We start from the raw sequence: 15,215 nt of genomic DNA, 5'->3' as shown, positions 1-15,215 counted from the left end.
TTTTGAAAAATGGGGACATGGGGTAATGTCCTCATAAGTCACCCTCTCCTTGAAATACCTATGTCATACCCATGTCATTATACAAATTTGTGTCCTGATATGACGCAAAAACGAGCACGCACACACACACACACACAACGAGGGTTACATATTAAATCCTTTCAGATGTATATAAATCAGGACATCTGACAGAATTTAATAGGTAAAAGGTGAAACATTATAAAATTGAATTACATATATGGAAGGAACTGTAAAATATGCAGTCAGAGATTATGCTTGTATCACACACACACACACACACACACACACACACACACACACACACACACACATGCCTACATTAACATAAGAACATTAGACTATACAGATAATTTTTTGCATTATACAGATGAGGACTTTATACAACCCGAATTCCGTAAATGTTGGGACATTTTTTAAATTTGAATAAAATGAAAACTAAAAGACTTTCAAATCACATGAACCAATATTTTATTCACAATAGAACATAGATAACATAACAAATGTTTAAACGAAGAAATTTTACACTTTTATTCACTAAATGAGCTCATTTCAAATTTGATGCCTGCTACAGGTCTCAAAAAAGTTGGCATGGGGGCAACAAATGGCTGAAAAAGCAAGAAATTTTGAAAAGATTCAACTGGGAGAACATCTAGAGCTGTGAAAGAGTGCGTAAAAAGATTGTGGAATATTTTAAAAACAATGTTCCTGAACATCAAATTGCAAAGGCTTTGCAAATCTCAACATCAACAGTGCATAACATCATCAAAAGATTCAGAGAAACTGGTCTTCGGGCCCTCAGACAACACTGCATCACTCATCGGCATGATTATGTCAAAGACATTACTAAATGGGCCCAGGAATACTTCCAGAAACCACTGTCGGTAAACACAATCCGCCGTGCCATCTGCAGATGCCAACTAAAGCTCTATCATGCAAAAAGGAAGCCGTATGTGAACATGGTTCAGAAGCGCCGTCGTGTCCTGTGGGCCAAGGCTCATTTAAAATGGACTGTTTCAAAGTGGAAAAGTGTTCATTCAAGAATGGGAGCAAATTCCAAAACCAAAACTCCAGAAACTCGATGCCTAGACATCTTCAAACTGTTTTGAAAAGAAGAAGAGATGCTACACCATGGTAAACATGCCCCCGTCCCAACTTTTTTGAGACCTGTAGCAGGCATCAAATGTGAAATGAGCTCATTTTGTGCATAAAAGTGTGAAATTTCTCCATTTAAACATTTGTTATTTTATCTATGTTCTATTGTGAATAAAATATTGGCTCATGTGATTTAAAAGTCTTTTAGTTTTCATTTTATTCAAATTTAAAAAACGTCCCAACATTTCTGTGTAAATATGCAGTCACAAAAAAGCCAATGCTTGTATCATCATTTAATTTTGATGGTAAAGCTCATAGTTGACAGTTCCCCCTTGTAAATGTAGGTGTATCAGTATTATCCTTATATCTAAGCTAAATTATATTTTTGAGCTATTAAAGGGTTTTGACGTCTCTCAACAACCCTAAACAATCATGAAGGTTATTAGTCAAATTATTGACCATTTGATAAATCTGTTTTAAGCCATATACAATGTTTGTGCTCTATTATAGGCTACTGACTTTTAATAACTTAATCACACTAATCTTATCATTGCAATAATCATAACCCACACCGAATGCGTCACACCTAGTCTACCTATCAGCATCACGCCGCCTGTGAGCGCGCTCTGCCTATTGTCTGTGAGGAGCAGGGCGTGTGCACCCAGAGCAGGAGATGCGCGAGACACGATGCATGGAGCGGAATGTAATGATGATGGCGTTGGACCAAGATGATCTGCGCTCTCGTTTTCATATGACGGACAGCGCATTTGCAGCCTGCATGTGAATGTGCGTATTTTATTTCACCGTTCCTTGCGTTCATATATAGCATAGCATAATATTATAGACGTAAAGGCTTTATCATAAAAACAAATGATGAAGAGAAATAGCCTATTGCGACCACGCTCCATGTCGATTGGCAAAAAATCAGAGGCTGTTAAGGTGGTGGTGCGGTGCCGCCCTTTAAACAAGAAGGAGGAGACGATGAATCAAGAAAGAATTGTTGAAGTAGATGTCAGACTGGGACAGGTGAGCGTGCGCAAACCCAAATCATCCGGAAGCCTCGCAAAAACCTTCACGTTTGATGCAGTCTATGACGTGGGTTCAAAACAAACCGACTTGTATGACTATGCGTGCAAACCTCTTATTGACTCTGTTTTGCTCGGGTTCAACGGGACTGTATTTGCTTACGGTCAAACGGGGACCGGCAAAACATATACAATGGAAGGTGTGCCCACAAACCCTGAGACGAGGGGAGTCATCCCAAATTCATTCCAGCAAATTTTCACTCACATATCTAGATCTCAGAACCAGCAGTATCTCGTGAGAGTGTCTTACTTTGAAATATATCAAGAGGAGATACGAGACCTCCTCTGCAAGGACAACAATAAAAAGCTGGAGATCAAGGAGAACTCAGATTTGGGCGTCTATGTCAAAAATCTCTCGTCTGTGGTGACTAAGAACATTAAGGAGATTGAGCACGTCATGAACTTGGGGAACCAATCGAGATCTGTCGGATTCACCAAAATGAACGAGCGTAGCTCAAGATCTCATGCGATTTTTGTCATAACCATTGAATGCAGCGAAATGGGCGTCGATGGTGAGGACCACATCCGTGTCGGAAAGTTAAACATGGTGGATCTTGCCGGCAGTGAGCGGCAAAGCAAAACGGGCGTGCAGGGACGGAGGTTTAAAGAGGCTACGAAGATAAACTTGTCTCTTTCCGCTCTTGGGAATGTTATTTCGGCTTTGGTGGATGAGAAGAGCACCCACGTTCCCTATCGGGATTCCAAACTCACCCGGCTGTTGCAGGACTCCCTCGGAGGCAACTCTAAAACCGTTATGGTGGCCACCATTGGACCAGCTTCGTGCCACTATGATGAGACTCTCACCACACTGAGGTACGCCAACAGAGCAAAGAACATCAGGAACAAGCCAAAGATCAACGAGGACCCCAAAGACGCCCTGCTCCGCGAGTTCCAAGAGGAAATCGCCCGCCTAAAGGCGCAGCTCGAGGAACGAGGGATGCTGGCCAAAGAACGGAGGAGGAAGAGGAGAAACAGTATGAGGATGACGAGGAGCATGAGTAGCGGAGAGGTGGAAACTCCGAGAGATGGAGAGCTGGGGGTCGTTGGGACGGTTCAGGAGGAGAGTGTGGAGGAATATTGGTGGAAGCAGCAGATGGCCAAGACCTCTGCCAATTACAGGCCAGATATTAGCAGGAAACTTGGCATGGTAGACGAGAAAGCAAAGACTGTGGAAGAGTTGCTGAAGGAGCAACAAGCTATGGAAATTATGATTGAAAAATACAAGGTTAGTTATTTCCACACGACTTTTTTGTGCAAATTATACACCATATCATTCATAAATCATGGTTCTTTTCTTTTTTTTTTTTTTGTAGGCTATGGAAAGTAAGCTTCTGGTTGGAGGGAAAAACATCATTGACCACACCAATGAACAGCAGAGAATGCTGGAACTGAAGAGGCAGGAGATTGCTGAGCAGGTAACTGTAGTGCAAATGTAGACGTATACATGTTTAGATTATAATACATAATAATATAAATACACTTTAAAGGCACAATAAGATTTTTTGATTAAAATATCCAAAAACCACTAGAAAAATGTCAGATATTTTGTTGACTTGTGTATTTATCCATGTTTAAATCCAGACAAATCAGCATTTTAACCAGCGTAACGGCCTATGTCATTGCGTCACCTGTCAATGACGTCATATCCGCATTACCCTCAATTTCCGCTTTTATTTTGTAGAAACCATGGAAACACCAAAGACACTTTAATATATTATGAGTTTTCTTAGACAGGTGAGCAGCTGTTTGGATACCTCAAACTAATCACTGTTATATAGCTCAATAAGACACGGTTAGTCTTAACACGGTTAACACGGATAACACGGTTAGTCTTATTGTTTGTATTTCTAGTTTTCTTGATTTACCGTGAATACCATGTTTTTACCATGCATCAGAGACAACGCTATTTTTTCAAGTGGCTAACATGGCATAATCAGAGAGAGCTTTTTCCATCATACAATATATTTTTTAATTAATTCCATGTCATTTAGCAACACAAGTCATCCAGTTATATGACATTCTAATATCGAACTACGCAATTAAAAACATTGGAGTTTTTAATATTTTTATATTGTAATAATTTCAAAGTTACTCTCCAAATTCATGTAGAAATAACTTAAAGACAGTATATTTTAAATATTTGTTTAATGGCATCTTTTTATGAATGACGGCCAGTATACTATAAAACATTAATTATAGATATTCAACATTACAGTATAACTAAAATCTATTAATTTCAACATTTATTAGGCTTTATAAAATACCTTTTAAGTTAAGTAAACTTAAAACAATCTTCACATAAACCCATTATAATAAATGTCATATTTACCTGTGGCCTTCCTGTCTAACAGGTAGGAAATATACAGAAATTGCAGTTATAAAAAATAAAGTCATCAAACACTTAAGTCTTCACTGCATAAATTATAAATTAAAAATCTAGATTAATCCATATTAAAGCATTAGTTCACTTCAGAATTACAATTTCCTGATAATTTACTCACCCCCATGTCATCCAAGATGTTCATGTCCTTCTTTCGTCAGTCGAAAAGAAATTAAGGTTTTTGATGAAAACATTCCAGGATTTTTCTCCATATAGTGGACTTCAATGGCCTCCAAACAGTTGAAGGTCCAAATGTCAGTTTCAGTGCAGCTTCAAAGAGCTCTACATGATCCCAGACGAGGAATAAGAGTCTTATCTAGCAAAACGATTGGTCATTTTCTAAAAAAAAATAAAAATAAAAAAATAAAAATTATATGTTTTAACCAGAAATGCTCATCTTGAACTAGCTCTCTTCTTCTTCTCTGTTTGAATTCCAGCAGTGTAGACACTGCTAAGTGTATTACTGCCCTCCACAGGTCAAAGTTTAAACTAAATTGTCATATACAATATGCTAGTGCAAGTATATAACAATTTAGTTCAAACTTTGACCTGTGGAGGGCAGTAATACACTTAGCAGTGTCTACACTGCTGGAATTCTAATAGAGAAGAAGAAGAGAGCTAGTTCAAGAGGAGCATTTCTGGTTAAAACGTATTAAATTTTTAATTTTTTTAAGAAAATGAGTGATGGTTTCTCTAGATTAGACCCTTATTCCTCGTCTGGGATCATGTAGAGCTCTTTGAAGCTGCACTGAAACTGTAATTTTGACCTTCAACCGTTTGGAGTCCATTGAAGTCCACTATATGGAGAAAAATCCTGGAATGTTTTCCTCAAAAACCTTAATTTCTTTTCGACTGACGAAAGAAGGACATGGACATCTTGGATGACATGGGGGTGAGTAAATTATAAGGAAATTTCAACTTGAAAGTGAACTAATCCTTTAAAGCTACAAGTTTCTCTGTTATCTTTGTTCTTTTATTAACATTAATGACAGACATCAACTGGTTTATTAGGCTGCTGTCACTTTAAGAGCTGCCGCTCCCGAACATGATGCGGATCTGACGCGCATCTCATTTTCTCACAACTTTTTAAGTTTGTTTAAAGGGATAGTTCACCCAAAAATGAAAATTTGATGTTTATCTGCTTACCCCCAGGGCATCCAAGATGTAGGCGACTTTGTTTCTTCAGTAGAACACAGATGATGATTTTTAACTGCAACTGCTGCCGTCTGTCAGTCTTATAATGCTAGTCAATGGTAACACAATTTATAAGAGTCAATAAACATGCACAGACAAATCCAAATTAAACCCTGCGGCTCGTGACGACACAATGATGTCCTAAGACACGAAACAATCGGTTTTGCGAGAAAACGAACAGTATTTATATCATTTTTTACCTTTAATACACCACTATGTCCAACTGGGTTAAGCATTCGCTTAGTGATGTCTGATCGCGCTCTGACAGTGGAAGTAATGTCTAGCACTCATTGAAGTATATGCGCGAGACATCACTGCCGCTGTCAGAGCGCGATCAGACATCATTAACCGAGTACTGAACGCAGTTGGACATAGTGGTGTATTAAAGGTAAAAAATGATATAAATACTGTTCGTTTTCTCGCACAAACCGATCGTTTCGTGTCTTAGGACATCAATGTGTCGTCACGAGCTGCAGGGTTTAATTTGGATTTGTCTGTGCATGTTTATTGACTCTTATAAATTGTGTTACCATTGACTAGCATTATAAGACTGACAAACGGCAGCAGTTACAGTTAAAAATCATCATCTGTGTTCTACTGAAGAAACAAAGTCGCCTACATCTTGGATGCCCTGGGGGTAAGCAGATAAACATCAAATTTTCATTTTTGGGTGAACTATCCCTTTAAGATGTTATTTAACTCATTTAAGACTGCTTTAATAAGGATACTCAACAAAATGGGTATTTTGGCTTAATTCTGTGTGTTATTGTTTGTTCAAGCGCGAAAGAGACGTCGATACTGGCGCGTCTTTCTGTGCGCAGAAACAACATTCACAGACAGCGCATTCTCATTTGTCTTGTGGCGCTTAAATGGTTTAAAAGCATTTGCGTGAATAAGAGCATGATCATATCATGTAACACTAGCCAAAATATGATGAAAAAACGGATGCTGCGTTAAATATTTTTAACACGTTAAACTGAAAAAAAAAAAATCCCATGCGTTAACGCTAATTTTGACTGCACTAGTTATAATATAACTTTCAACACACTCAAATGTATTTAGTACGATTGTTTAAACCATGTAAAACAGCGCTGCGTTACTCCACATATATGCAAGAAAATGAGCGTAAGTGGCTGACTGCATCATTAGCATCATAAAAGCTCAGCTGGACGCCCTGCTTCATACCACAGTAACGTTAATAAATCTTTAATACAGTAGCTCATCCATGAACATGATTTCTGCCCGAGTCCGTCAGATTCTTTTCCAACGGCTGTCGAGGTGAAGACGGCAACTCCCATGATTCCACGCTTATTTACGACGTCATCAAGATACATTTACACCTTAGTTTTGAATAAGCGACCTCTAGTGGTGAAAATTACATATTGTGCCTTTTAAGGATTACAATCTCATATGTGTGTGATGAATCCTTCTAGGACAGAAAGGAAAGAGAGATGCAGCAGCTGATGTTTGAACAGGATGAAGAGACGATTGAACTGAAAGAGACGTTCTCCACTCTACAGCAAGAGGTGGAATTTAAGACTAAGAAACTTAGAAAGGTGCGACTAACATCTCCGACTAACATTTCATTCCATTTCAAATACAGTGAGAGGTTAGTCTAAATGTTAGGGATTCTAGTCTAAGCCTATTATATGTTAGATTATATAATAGACTTAGACTACAATGATTATATGCATTATATGTTAGACTAGTTAGACTTGTTCTGATAAGGCAGTCACGGCAATATGTATTCAAATATCTTTCTAAAATGACTGCTAAATTGTATATTTAACAGACAAACATCTCTTAGACTGTGCTAGTGTCTTTCTTATCACTTCATAGTCTCTGTTTCCTCATATAATTTTGGCTCAGTTCATTTTATACCCATGTATTCATTTATTTGGTAACTTGTCATGTAATAAGTTGGATAATGTACAATAATCGCAGTAAGCATCACCCTGGTTCCCTCGACAAAAAGCCAATAGGATTTTTGTATTGTCTTTTGGATTATTGCAGAAAATAAAATGTTATAAGCCATGAACCAAGCCCATCAGCTACGAGGTGAATCATAACACTATAAACTTTGATTGGAAGCAAAAAAGTTTTTGAAAATCAGACAAAAAGACAAAGGTACATGACTGTGTACTTAACGGCTTTAGTGAAGAAAGAACTACAATCCCATGAAAAATTGCGAACAGCAGAATCAAATAAAAAATGGAGAAATATAAAGCTACTCATTTAAAATGTTGATTATACACAGCAAAATCCCCAGAGTTAAATCAGCTCTTCTCAGAGAACATATGGTCCCTCTCTACATAGTGTTAAATTATCACTTAAGCAGAGTTAAAGTTAATGAGATAATATGCTGTTTGTGGAGTTGTTTATTCAGATCTTGAGAGATTTAATGTCTTTCATCTTCAGTTGATTTCATCTAAGGCTGTAGCTGGAAGTCCTTTGTAGATATTGTGTTTCTCTTCAGTGATTCTGCTTGTTAACAGCAGGTGTTCATCACTAATGCTCAATCATAACTTAATTAATCACTTAATTATCTCATTAACTTTAACTCTGCTTCAGTGTTACTTTAACACTATATAGAGAGGGACCATATGTAATCTGAGCAGAGTTGATTTAACTCTGGGGATTTTGCTGTGTATGTATAAAAACAATATATTTTACATATATACAAACATTTCAGTATTTTGAGAGCATATAGAGATTATGTCATTCGCAGTGCTTCATGGGAGTGGGTGGAGCTAAAGAGCAAATTTGGCACATGTTGCTTTTTCGACTCTCTGATTGGTGTAATTCTGTACAGCATCATGGGTAATGTAGTTTTTCACCAGGAATTCTGCTGTTAAACACGATTATTTTAAAAATAAGCCGAAATAATGTGAGCTGACGGCTTCAGCAGAAGGAAATACCATGGATTAACAACCTCACAGTAGGTCTGTCTTTAAAGGTTTATAAGTTATCCTTTAAAATCCATTTCCTTATGGAGAAAATGAATGGAATTTTTACTTCTGGAACCCAACTGTTGCACTCTATTGTACATTATTCCTTTACATATTTATGATTATGAAATGGATCTTTATCAGGCATGACATACTTCCTTTAGATTGCTTGTTTAGCTTGTGTTTTATCAGTCAGCTTTTGTCACATAATTAGCATTTTCAGGGTCACTGTTCATTGCATTGTGGGTCAATGACTTGACGTGCATATTTTTGTGTCCAAGTGCATTATTTCCTTTTAAAATAATGATAAATGCATGACATATATCACTTTATTCTATGAAAACCTATTTAGTTTGAATTCATTATAACTACATTTTAATAATAATACATATTATTTTATGTTTTGTTATCTTAAACCCCCAAAATGTCAGGTGGTGCAAGAAAACTGTTTAAACTGGTGCTTTAATAATAAAAAAATTAAACTAATCTAAATACTATGGCGTCATTTTAGGTTTGAAAGGTTTTTAGGTTTGGTGCAACTACAGTATATACATACAGCTATTTGATTGCATTGGTTTCTCCTCTCAGTTTTACAGTAAGCTGCAGCTGGTGAGGTCTGAGATTGGCGATATCATCAACGAACATGTCACAATGAGACAGGAACTGGAGCAGACAATGAATGAGCTGACAAGAGAGATGAAATTCAAGTATGTCCCACCTTTCCTCACAGCTTTATCCTGAAATAAACTATACCTCTACATGCAGTGATGGTTTCGATTTTGTCACGTCCCTTTGTATTCTTACCAGAAATCTGATCATTGACAACTTCATTCCTCCAGAGGAAAAGAATAAGATCATAAATCGTCTCCACTTTGATAGCGAGGAAGACCAGTGGAAAGTCTTACCTCTTCTCCCTTCAGAAAAGTAAGTGAAAGAGCAACATTGTTCCAAACATTACAGGACCACGAGGATGATATTCTTATCTTCTGATATTGTATTTTCTCTCATTTCCCAGTAACTCCCCTCTCGTTCGACGAAGGCCAACTTCTGTAGTGGGGTACAAGAGACCAATTAGTCAATACGCTCAAGTTGCTGTGGCAACCGGGTCTCCTTCTAGATACAGGGTTGGTATTGTACAGAGATGAATCATTTTTAAAACTTTCAATCATTATGAAATAAAATATTAGCATTTGATGATTGCTAAAAGACATTATCAATCAAAAGTTTGAGGTCAGTTATTCATGTTTTTCTTATGCTCATCAAGGCTGCATATACTTGATCAAAATAAACACAGTAAAAACAGTAATATTGTGAAGTATTATTACAATTTAATGTTACATGATCCTTCAGAAATCATTCTTATATGCTGATTTAGTGCTCAAGAAACATTTCTTAAAGGGTTAGTTCACCCAAAAATAATAATTTTGTTATTAATTTCTCACCCTCATGTCGTTAAGACTTTCGTTCATCTTTAGAACACAAATTAAGATATTTTTGATGAAATCTGAGAGTTTTCTGTCCCTCCATAGACAGCTACACGACTACCACTTTAAAGGTGCCCTAGAATTAAATATTGAATTTATATTGGCATAGTTGAATAACAAGAGTTCAGTACATGGAAATGACATACAGTGAGTCTCAAACTCCATTGTTTCCTCCTTCTTATGTAAATCTCATTTGTTTAAAAGACCTCCGAAGAACAGGCGAATCTCAACATAACACCGACTGTTACGTAACAGTCAGGATCATTAATATGTACGCCCCCCAATATTTGCATATGCCAGCCCATGTTCAAGGCATTACACAAGGGCAGCCAGTATTAACGTCTGGATCTGTGCACAGCTGAATCATCAGACTAGGTAAGCAAGCAAGAACAATAGCGAAAAATGGTGGATGGAGCAATAATAACTGACATGATCCATGATAACGTGATATTTTTAGTGATATTTGTAAATTGTCTTTCTAAATGTTTCGTTAGCATGTTGCTAATGTACTGTTAAATGTGGTTAAAGTTACCATCGTTTATTACTGTATTCACGGAGACAAGACTGTCGCTATTTTCATTTTTAAACACTTGCAGTCTGTATAATTCATAAACACACCTTCATTCTTTATAAATCTCTCCAACAGTGTGTAATGTTAGCTTTAGCCACGCTGCATAGCCTCAAACTCATTCAGTATCAAATGTAAACATCCAAATAAATGCTATACTCACATGATCCGATCCATGCATGCAGCATGCATGACGAACATCTTGTAAAGATCCATTTGAGGGTTATATTAGCTGTGTGAACTTTGTGTTTGCTGTTTAAGGCAAGCGTGAGCTCCAGGGAGGGGGAGCACGAGATTTAAAGGGGCCGCAACCTATATATCGGTGTATAGTTAATGATGCCCCAAAATAGGCAGTTAAAAAAATGAATTAAAAAAAATCTATGGGGTATTTTGAGCTGAAACTTCACAGACACATTCAGGGGACACCTTAGACTTATATTACATCTTTTAAAAAGAAGTTATTGGTCACCTTTAATGCTTCAAAAAGTTCGTAAAGAGATCGTAAATCTAATCCATATGAATTGAGCTGTTTAATCCAAATTTTCTGAAGAGACTCGATCGCTTTATATGATGAACAGATTGAATTTAGGCTTTCATTCACATATAAGTTTAAATTACTGTCAAAATTTAAATTTTTGGGTGAACTATCCCTTTAATATTATAACTCTTTTATAACATGATAAATGTCTTTACTGTCTCTTTTGATCAATTTAAAAAAAAAAACAGGCTGAGAACATCATGCTTCTGGAGCTGGACATTTCTCCCCCCACCATGGTGCCCTTGGACCTTCAGAGGTCAGATATAAGAACCCAAGACTTGATACGTGACTTTGGCCACTATAGAAAGAAGACGACTGCATCACGGGTCATGAAAGCTAGATCGTGGTGAGTACCCTGCATTTCATCCATTATTCAGCTGCTACTGCTAAAATTAATCGTCCGCATTTAAACCTTGCTCATTTCTTCCTCCTCAAGGTACCAAGGGCCAAGTCATTCTGCTTCTTCATCAGCCAGCTCTGTGGCCTCTGGGCCCCAGTGCCCAGCCTCAGTAATGGGAGCTTGTGCCGCAACCTACCAACCATGAGCCTGTACAGTGTGTTACGCCTGCAAGCATAGAAAGCACTTAATTATTCTTTGCACTGTTTTTATGAGCTTTAAGCAATGCCATTTGTCTGTTTCAACGTCTTAAAGGGATAGTTCTCCCAAAATGAAAATTCTTTCATTAATTACTCACCCTTTTGCCGTCCCAAACCTGTAAGACTTTTGTTCATCTTCAGAACACAAATTAAGATATTTTTGATGAAATCTACGAGCTTTCTGTCCCTCCATTAGGGCTGTCACGATAACTGCAATATCATAATACCGCGCTATTGACGAGCAAACCGCAGCTACCGCGATATTTGCATGTTTTCTATTTTTTGAAAGGTTATGTCCTTCTCGTTTTACACGTCATGCATGTTTACTAAATATTAAATAAGTTAATAATGATAGCATAATGTGTACCATGGTGATTTGTACAGAGGCTCTGTAGATTTGCACTAAACAAGCCTAAACAGACAGTGAATGTGAGAGAGATCGACTGAGCGACTACCTGCGTCTGTCCTTTAGGCCGAGACATATATTCGTTGTCTCCAAGGATAGTGAAATCTCTGCTTTAGCATCGACGCATTACTGGTCAGCTGTACCTTATAAAGTGGCACTCAAAGTTAAAATGATTTCAACAGCTTGTTTCATTACATCGCTCTTTAAATGAATCTGCGTTTTTGAACGTGCAGTTGAATGAATGGTTTAAAGACTCAAAGACAGTCCCTTGCCGCCACCTTGTAGCGCAACAATGTAGCTGCACTGACTGACAGCCCATCTAGAACGCGCAGAGAGTAGTTCTGCTTATACTCGTGAAATATTAGCAGAAAGTTTTGTTTAGTCAGATTCGAGGATTGGAACTAACTATTATACATGTAACAATAGCCCTACGATCTTACTGTCAGGTTTATGTTATGTAGACCCTTATTCCTGTTTCAACGCTCTATTTAGTTTAGTTATTGAATATGTCCGCATATATATATATATATACCCTCCATTGCTACGCAACTACCACTTTTAAGCCCCAGAAACATAAATTTATCCACTAACCATTCAGAAACGTCCAGTTTCATTCTAAAAGTTGTAACTTCTTCCTGAGTCTCTCCATCAGTGTCGACTCCGGTTTGAACAATGTAAGGCTGAACACCGTTACTGACCGTTAATCCTCATTTTGGCTGCGTGAGATTCTCCAGCTTTGTTGTTGGTGAGCAACTGAAGCATGAGCTGTTAAAGCTCCGCCCTCTTCTGGAAAGGGGGCAGGGAGCAGCACCTCATTTGCATTTAAAGGTACACAAACAAAAACACATGTTTTTTCTCACAAATTTGACAAGCTATAATAAATGATCTGTGGGGTATTTTGAGCTGAAACTTCACAGACACATTCTGGGGACACCAGAGACTTATATTACATCTTGTGAAAGGGGCATTATAGGTCCCCTTTAATAGCTATGTTTCCTTCACCCTGTTTTTATGTGCATTTTGAACGCCAAATTTTAGAATTTAAAAATCCCTTAATTCACAAAGTTTTTACGCTCGCTTGAGGTGGATTTTGACTTTTGTGAAAAAGAGTTTATGCGAATACTGGGAGATGAAAATGCATTTGCCGAATAAATTCTGATGAACATTAAACCCACATGACTGATCTGCTGTTTCTGCTGATGATGTTTTATTTACAGCTGGTTACCAATACCACTGTCATCTGCTCAAACAACTTGATGGAAACGCACCTAATTCGCATCTGTTTGTTTTTTTGCAAACATTTTTTTTTAAAAGATACACTTCATGTTTGGATGGAAACCCAGCTTATGATGTCTTCTCTACCTTTCTGGGGCTTGAAAATGGTAGTTGCATAGACTGTCAATGGAGGGACAGAAAGCTGTCAGATTTCATTAAAAATATCTTCATTTGTGTTCCAAAGATGAACAAAAGTCTTACGGGTGTGGAACGAGTAATTAATGACAGAATTTTCATTTTTTTCATGAACTCTCCCTTTAAATTTTTTTAGCATCAAAGCTTAGTCATTTTAAGCACAATTGTCTCCTGTATACTTGAAAAAAGGCTAGTGTATCCTGTTTAAGCTTGTGATGTCATTCTTGAACAGAGAAGCAAACAATAAATGTATCATAAACAAATTATCTCTCAATATTTACCACATAACAAGTTTAGATTAGTATAGCTTAGAAGCATATAGCATGAAGACATACAGAAATGAGTAGAAATGCAATCCTGAACTGTACAAACCAAACCATGACTCCATATGAACAGCGGCTGAAACACAAACACATTGAAATGAAAGAAATAAAAATGTAATGTAAATGTAATGTAACAGAAATAAAAGAAAAGCGTAAAAGGGGTTTGTATAAGAACTCTAGTATACCATAGCTCATATGACTGACATACCACTTCAGCTTCAGAGCTCTGGGGTAATCACAAGGTTTGACTAGGCAAAAGGGCAAGTGTTAACCTTTCTCACATATACTTACATATTATTTGTACAATTAAGGTGAACATAAAATCAAAACTGACCTTGTTTACTTTATTAATATGTTCATGTTCTTATAATGATGCAACAGAAAAAACATTAGGCGCGCTTTGCAATCTTAAACGTTTAAGAATTTAATTGCATTAAAACTAAATATTAATCCAAATGGCATATCTAAACAAATGTTAAACCTCTTCTCAAAACTAATTTCACTTTTCATAAATTGCAAATTTATGATTACTAAATGGTCCTGGGGTTATTTTAGTCAGGTACCCTCAAGCTGTTAAATTTGCTCAGTACATGTTACGTTTAATGATTTGGTGTAAATTCAATATAAATTAACATGTTCTTTAGCTCACACAGTGATGTTTTCTGCTGTTCATTTTGTTTAAGGCGTTTAACAGTTCTATTAATGCGGTAAGTGTAAGTCTAATTACAATGATTAGTCAAGATGATTTTACATTAAGACTTCATTTTAGTTCTCAACGCAGGTTAATATGTTTGTGTGAAAACAACTGTACAATGATTTGTACAATGCTTAATCCATGTGTACTTTTTGAAAAGACTATTTATTTCTTTAAGGACATTAGGACTGTCATTAGGCTATATTAAAATAAATGGTCTCAATCTCAAATTTAGAATTTCCTGCAAACTTGTCTGAAATATATTTTCATATATTTACATACACCAATCAGGGATAACATTATGACCACCTTGTGTTATTATTGTGTTGGTCCCCCTTTTGCTGCCAAAACAGCCCTGACCCGTTGAGGCATGCACTCCTCTAGATCCCCTGAAGGTGTGCTGTGGTATCTGCACCAAGATGTTAGCAGCAGATCCTTTAAGTCCTGTAAGTTGTGAGGTGGAGCCTCCATGGAT

General features: G+C 37.0%; 1 protein-coding gene across 2 annotated transcripts; it reads left to right on the top strand.

Moving 5' to 3' along the window:
- The first annotated feature begins 1,355 nt into the window (after nucleotides 1-1,355).
- On the top strand, nucleotides 1,356-12,945 carry kif3cb (kinesin family member 3Cb). Of its 2 annotated transcripts, none has more exons than XM_048192287.1 (8): nucleotides 1,356-3,423; nucleotides 3,512-3,613; nucleotides 7,206-7,298; nucleotides 9,309-9,427; nucleotides 9,528-9,644; nucleotides 9,736-9,844; nucleotides 11,499-11,656; nucleotides 11,747-12,945. In XM_048192287.1, the coding sequence occupies exons 1-8, from the start codon at nucleotides 1,984-1,986 to the stop codon at nucleotides 11,853-11,855; spliced, it is 2,247 nt and encodes a 748-aa protein (XP_048048244.1). In that variant the 5' UTR covers nucleotides 1,356-1,983; the 3' UTR covers nucleotides 11,856-12,945. The 2 variants fall into 2 exon arrangements, with proteins under 2 accessions (XP_048048244.1, XP_048048243.1); XM_048192286.1 differs by having other exon boundaries at nucleotides 1,358-3,423; nucleotides 7,206-7,328.
- Nucleotides 12,946-15,215: the final 2,270 nt, after the last annotated feature.

This window comes from Megalobrama amblycephala, linkage group LG5 (genome assembly GCF_018812025.1).
Source record: "Megalobrama amblycephala isolate DHTTF-2021 linkage group LG5, ASM1881202v1, whole genome shotgun sequence".
In the NCBI taxonomy this organism is placed as follows: Eukaryota; Metazoa; Chordata; class Actinopteri; order Cypriniformes; family Xenocyprididae; genus Megalobrama; species Megalobrama amblycephala.
This window is presented reverse-complemented; position numbering and strand designations above follow the sequence as displayed.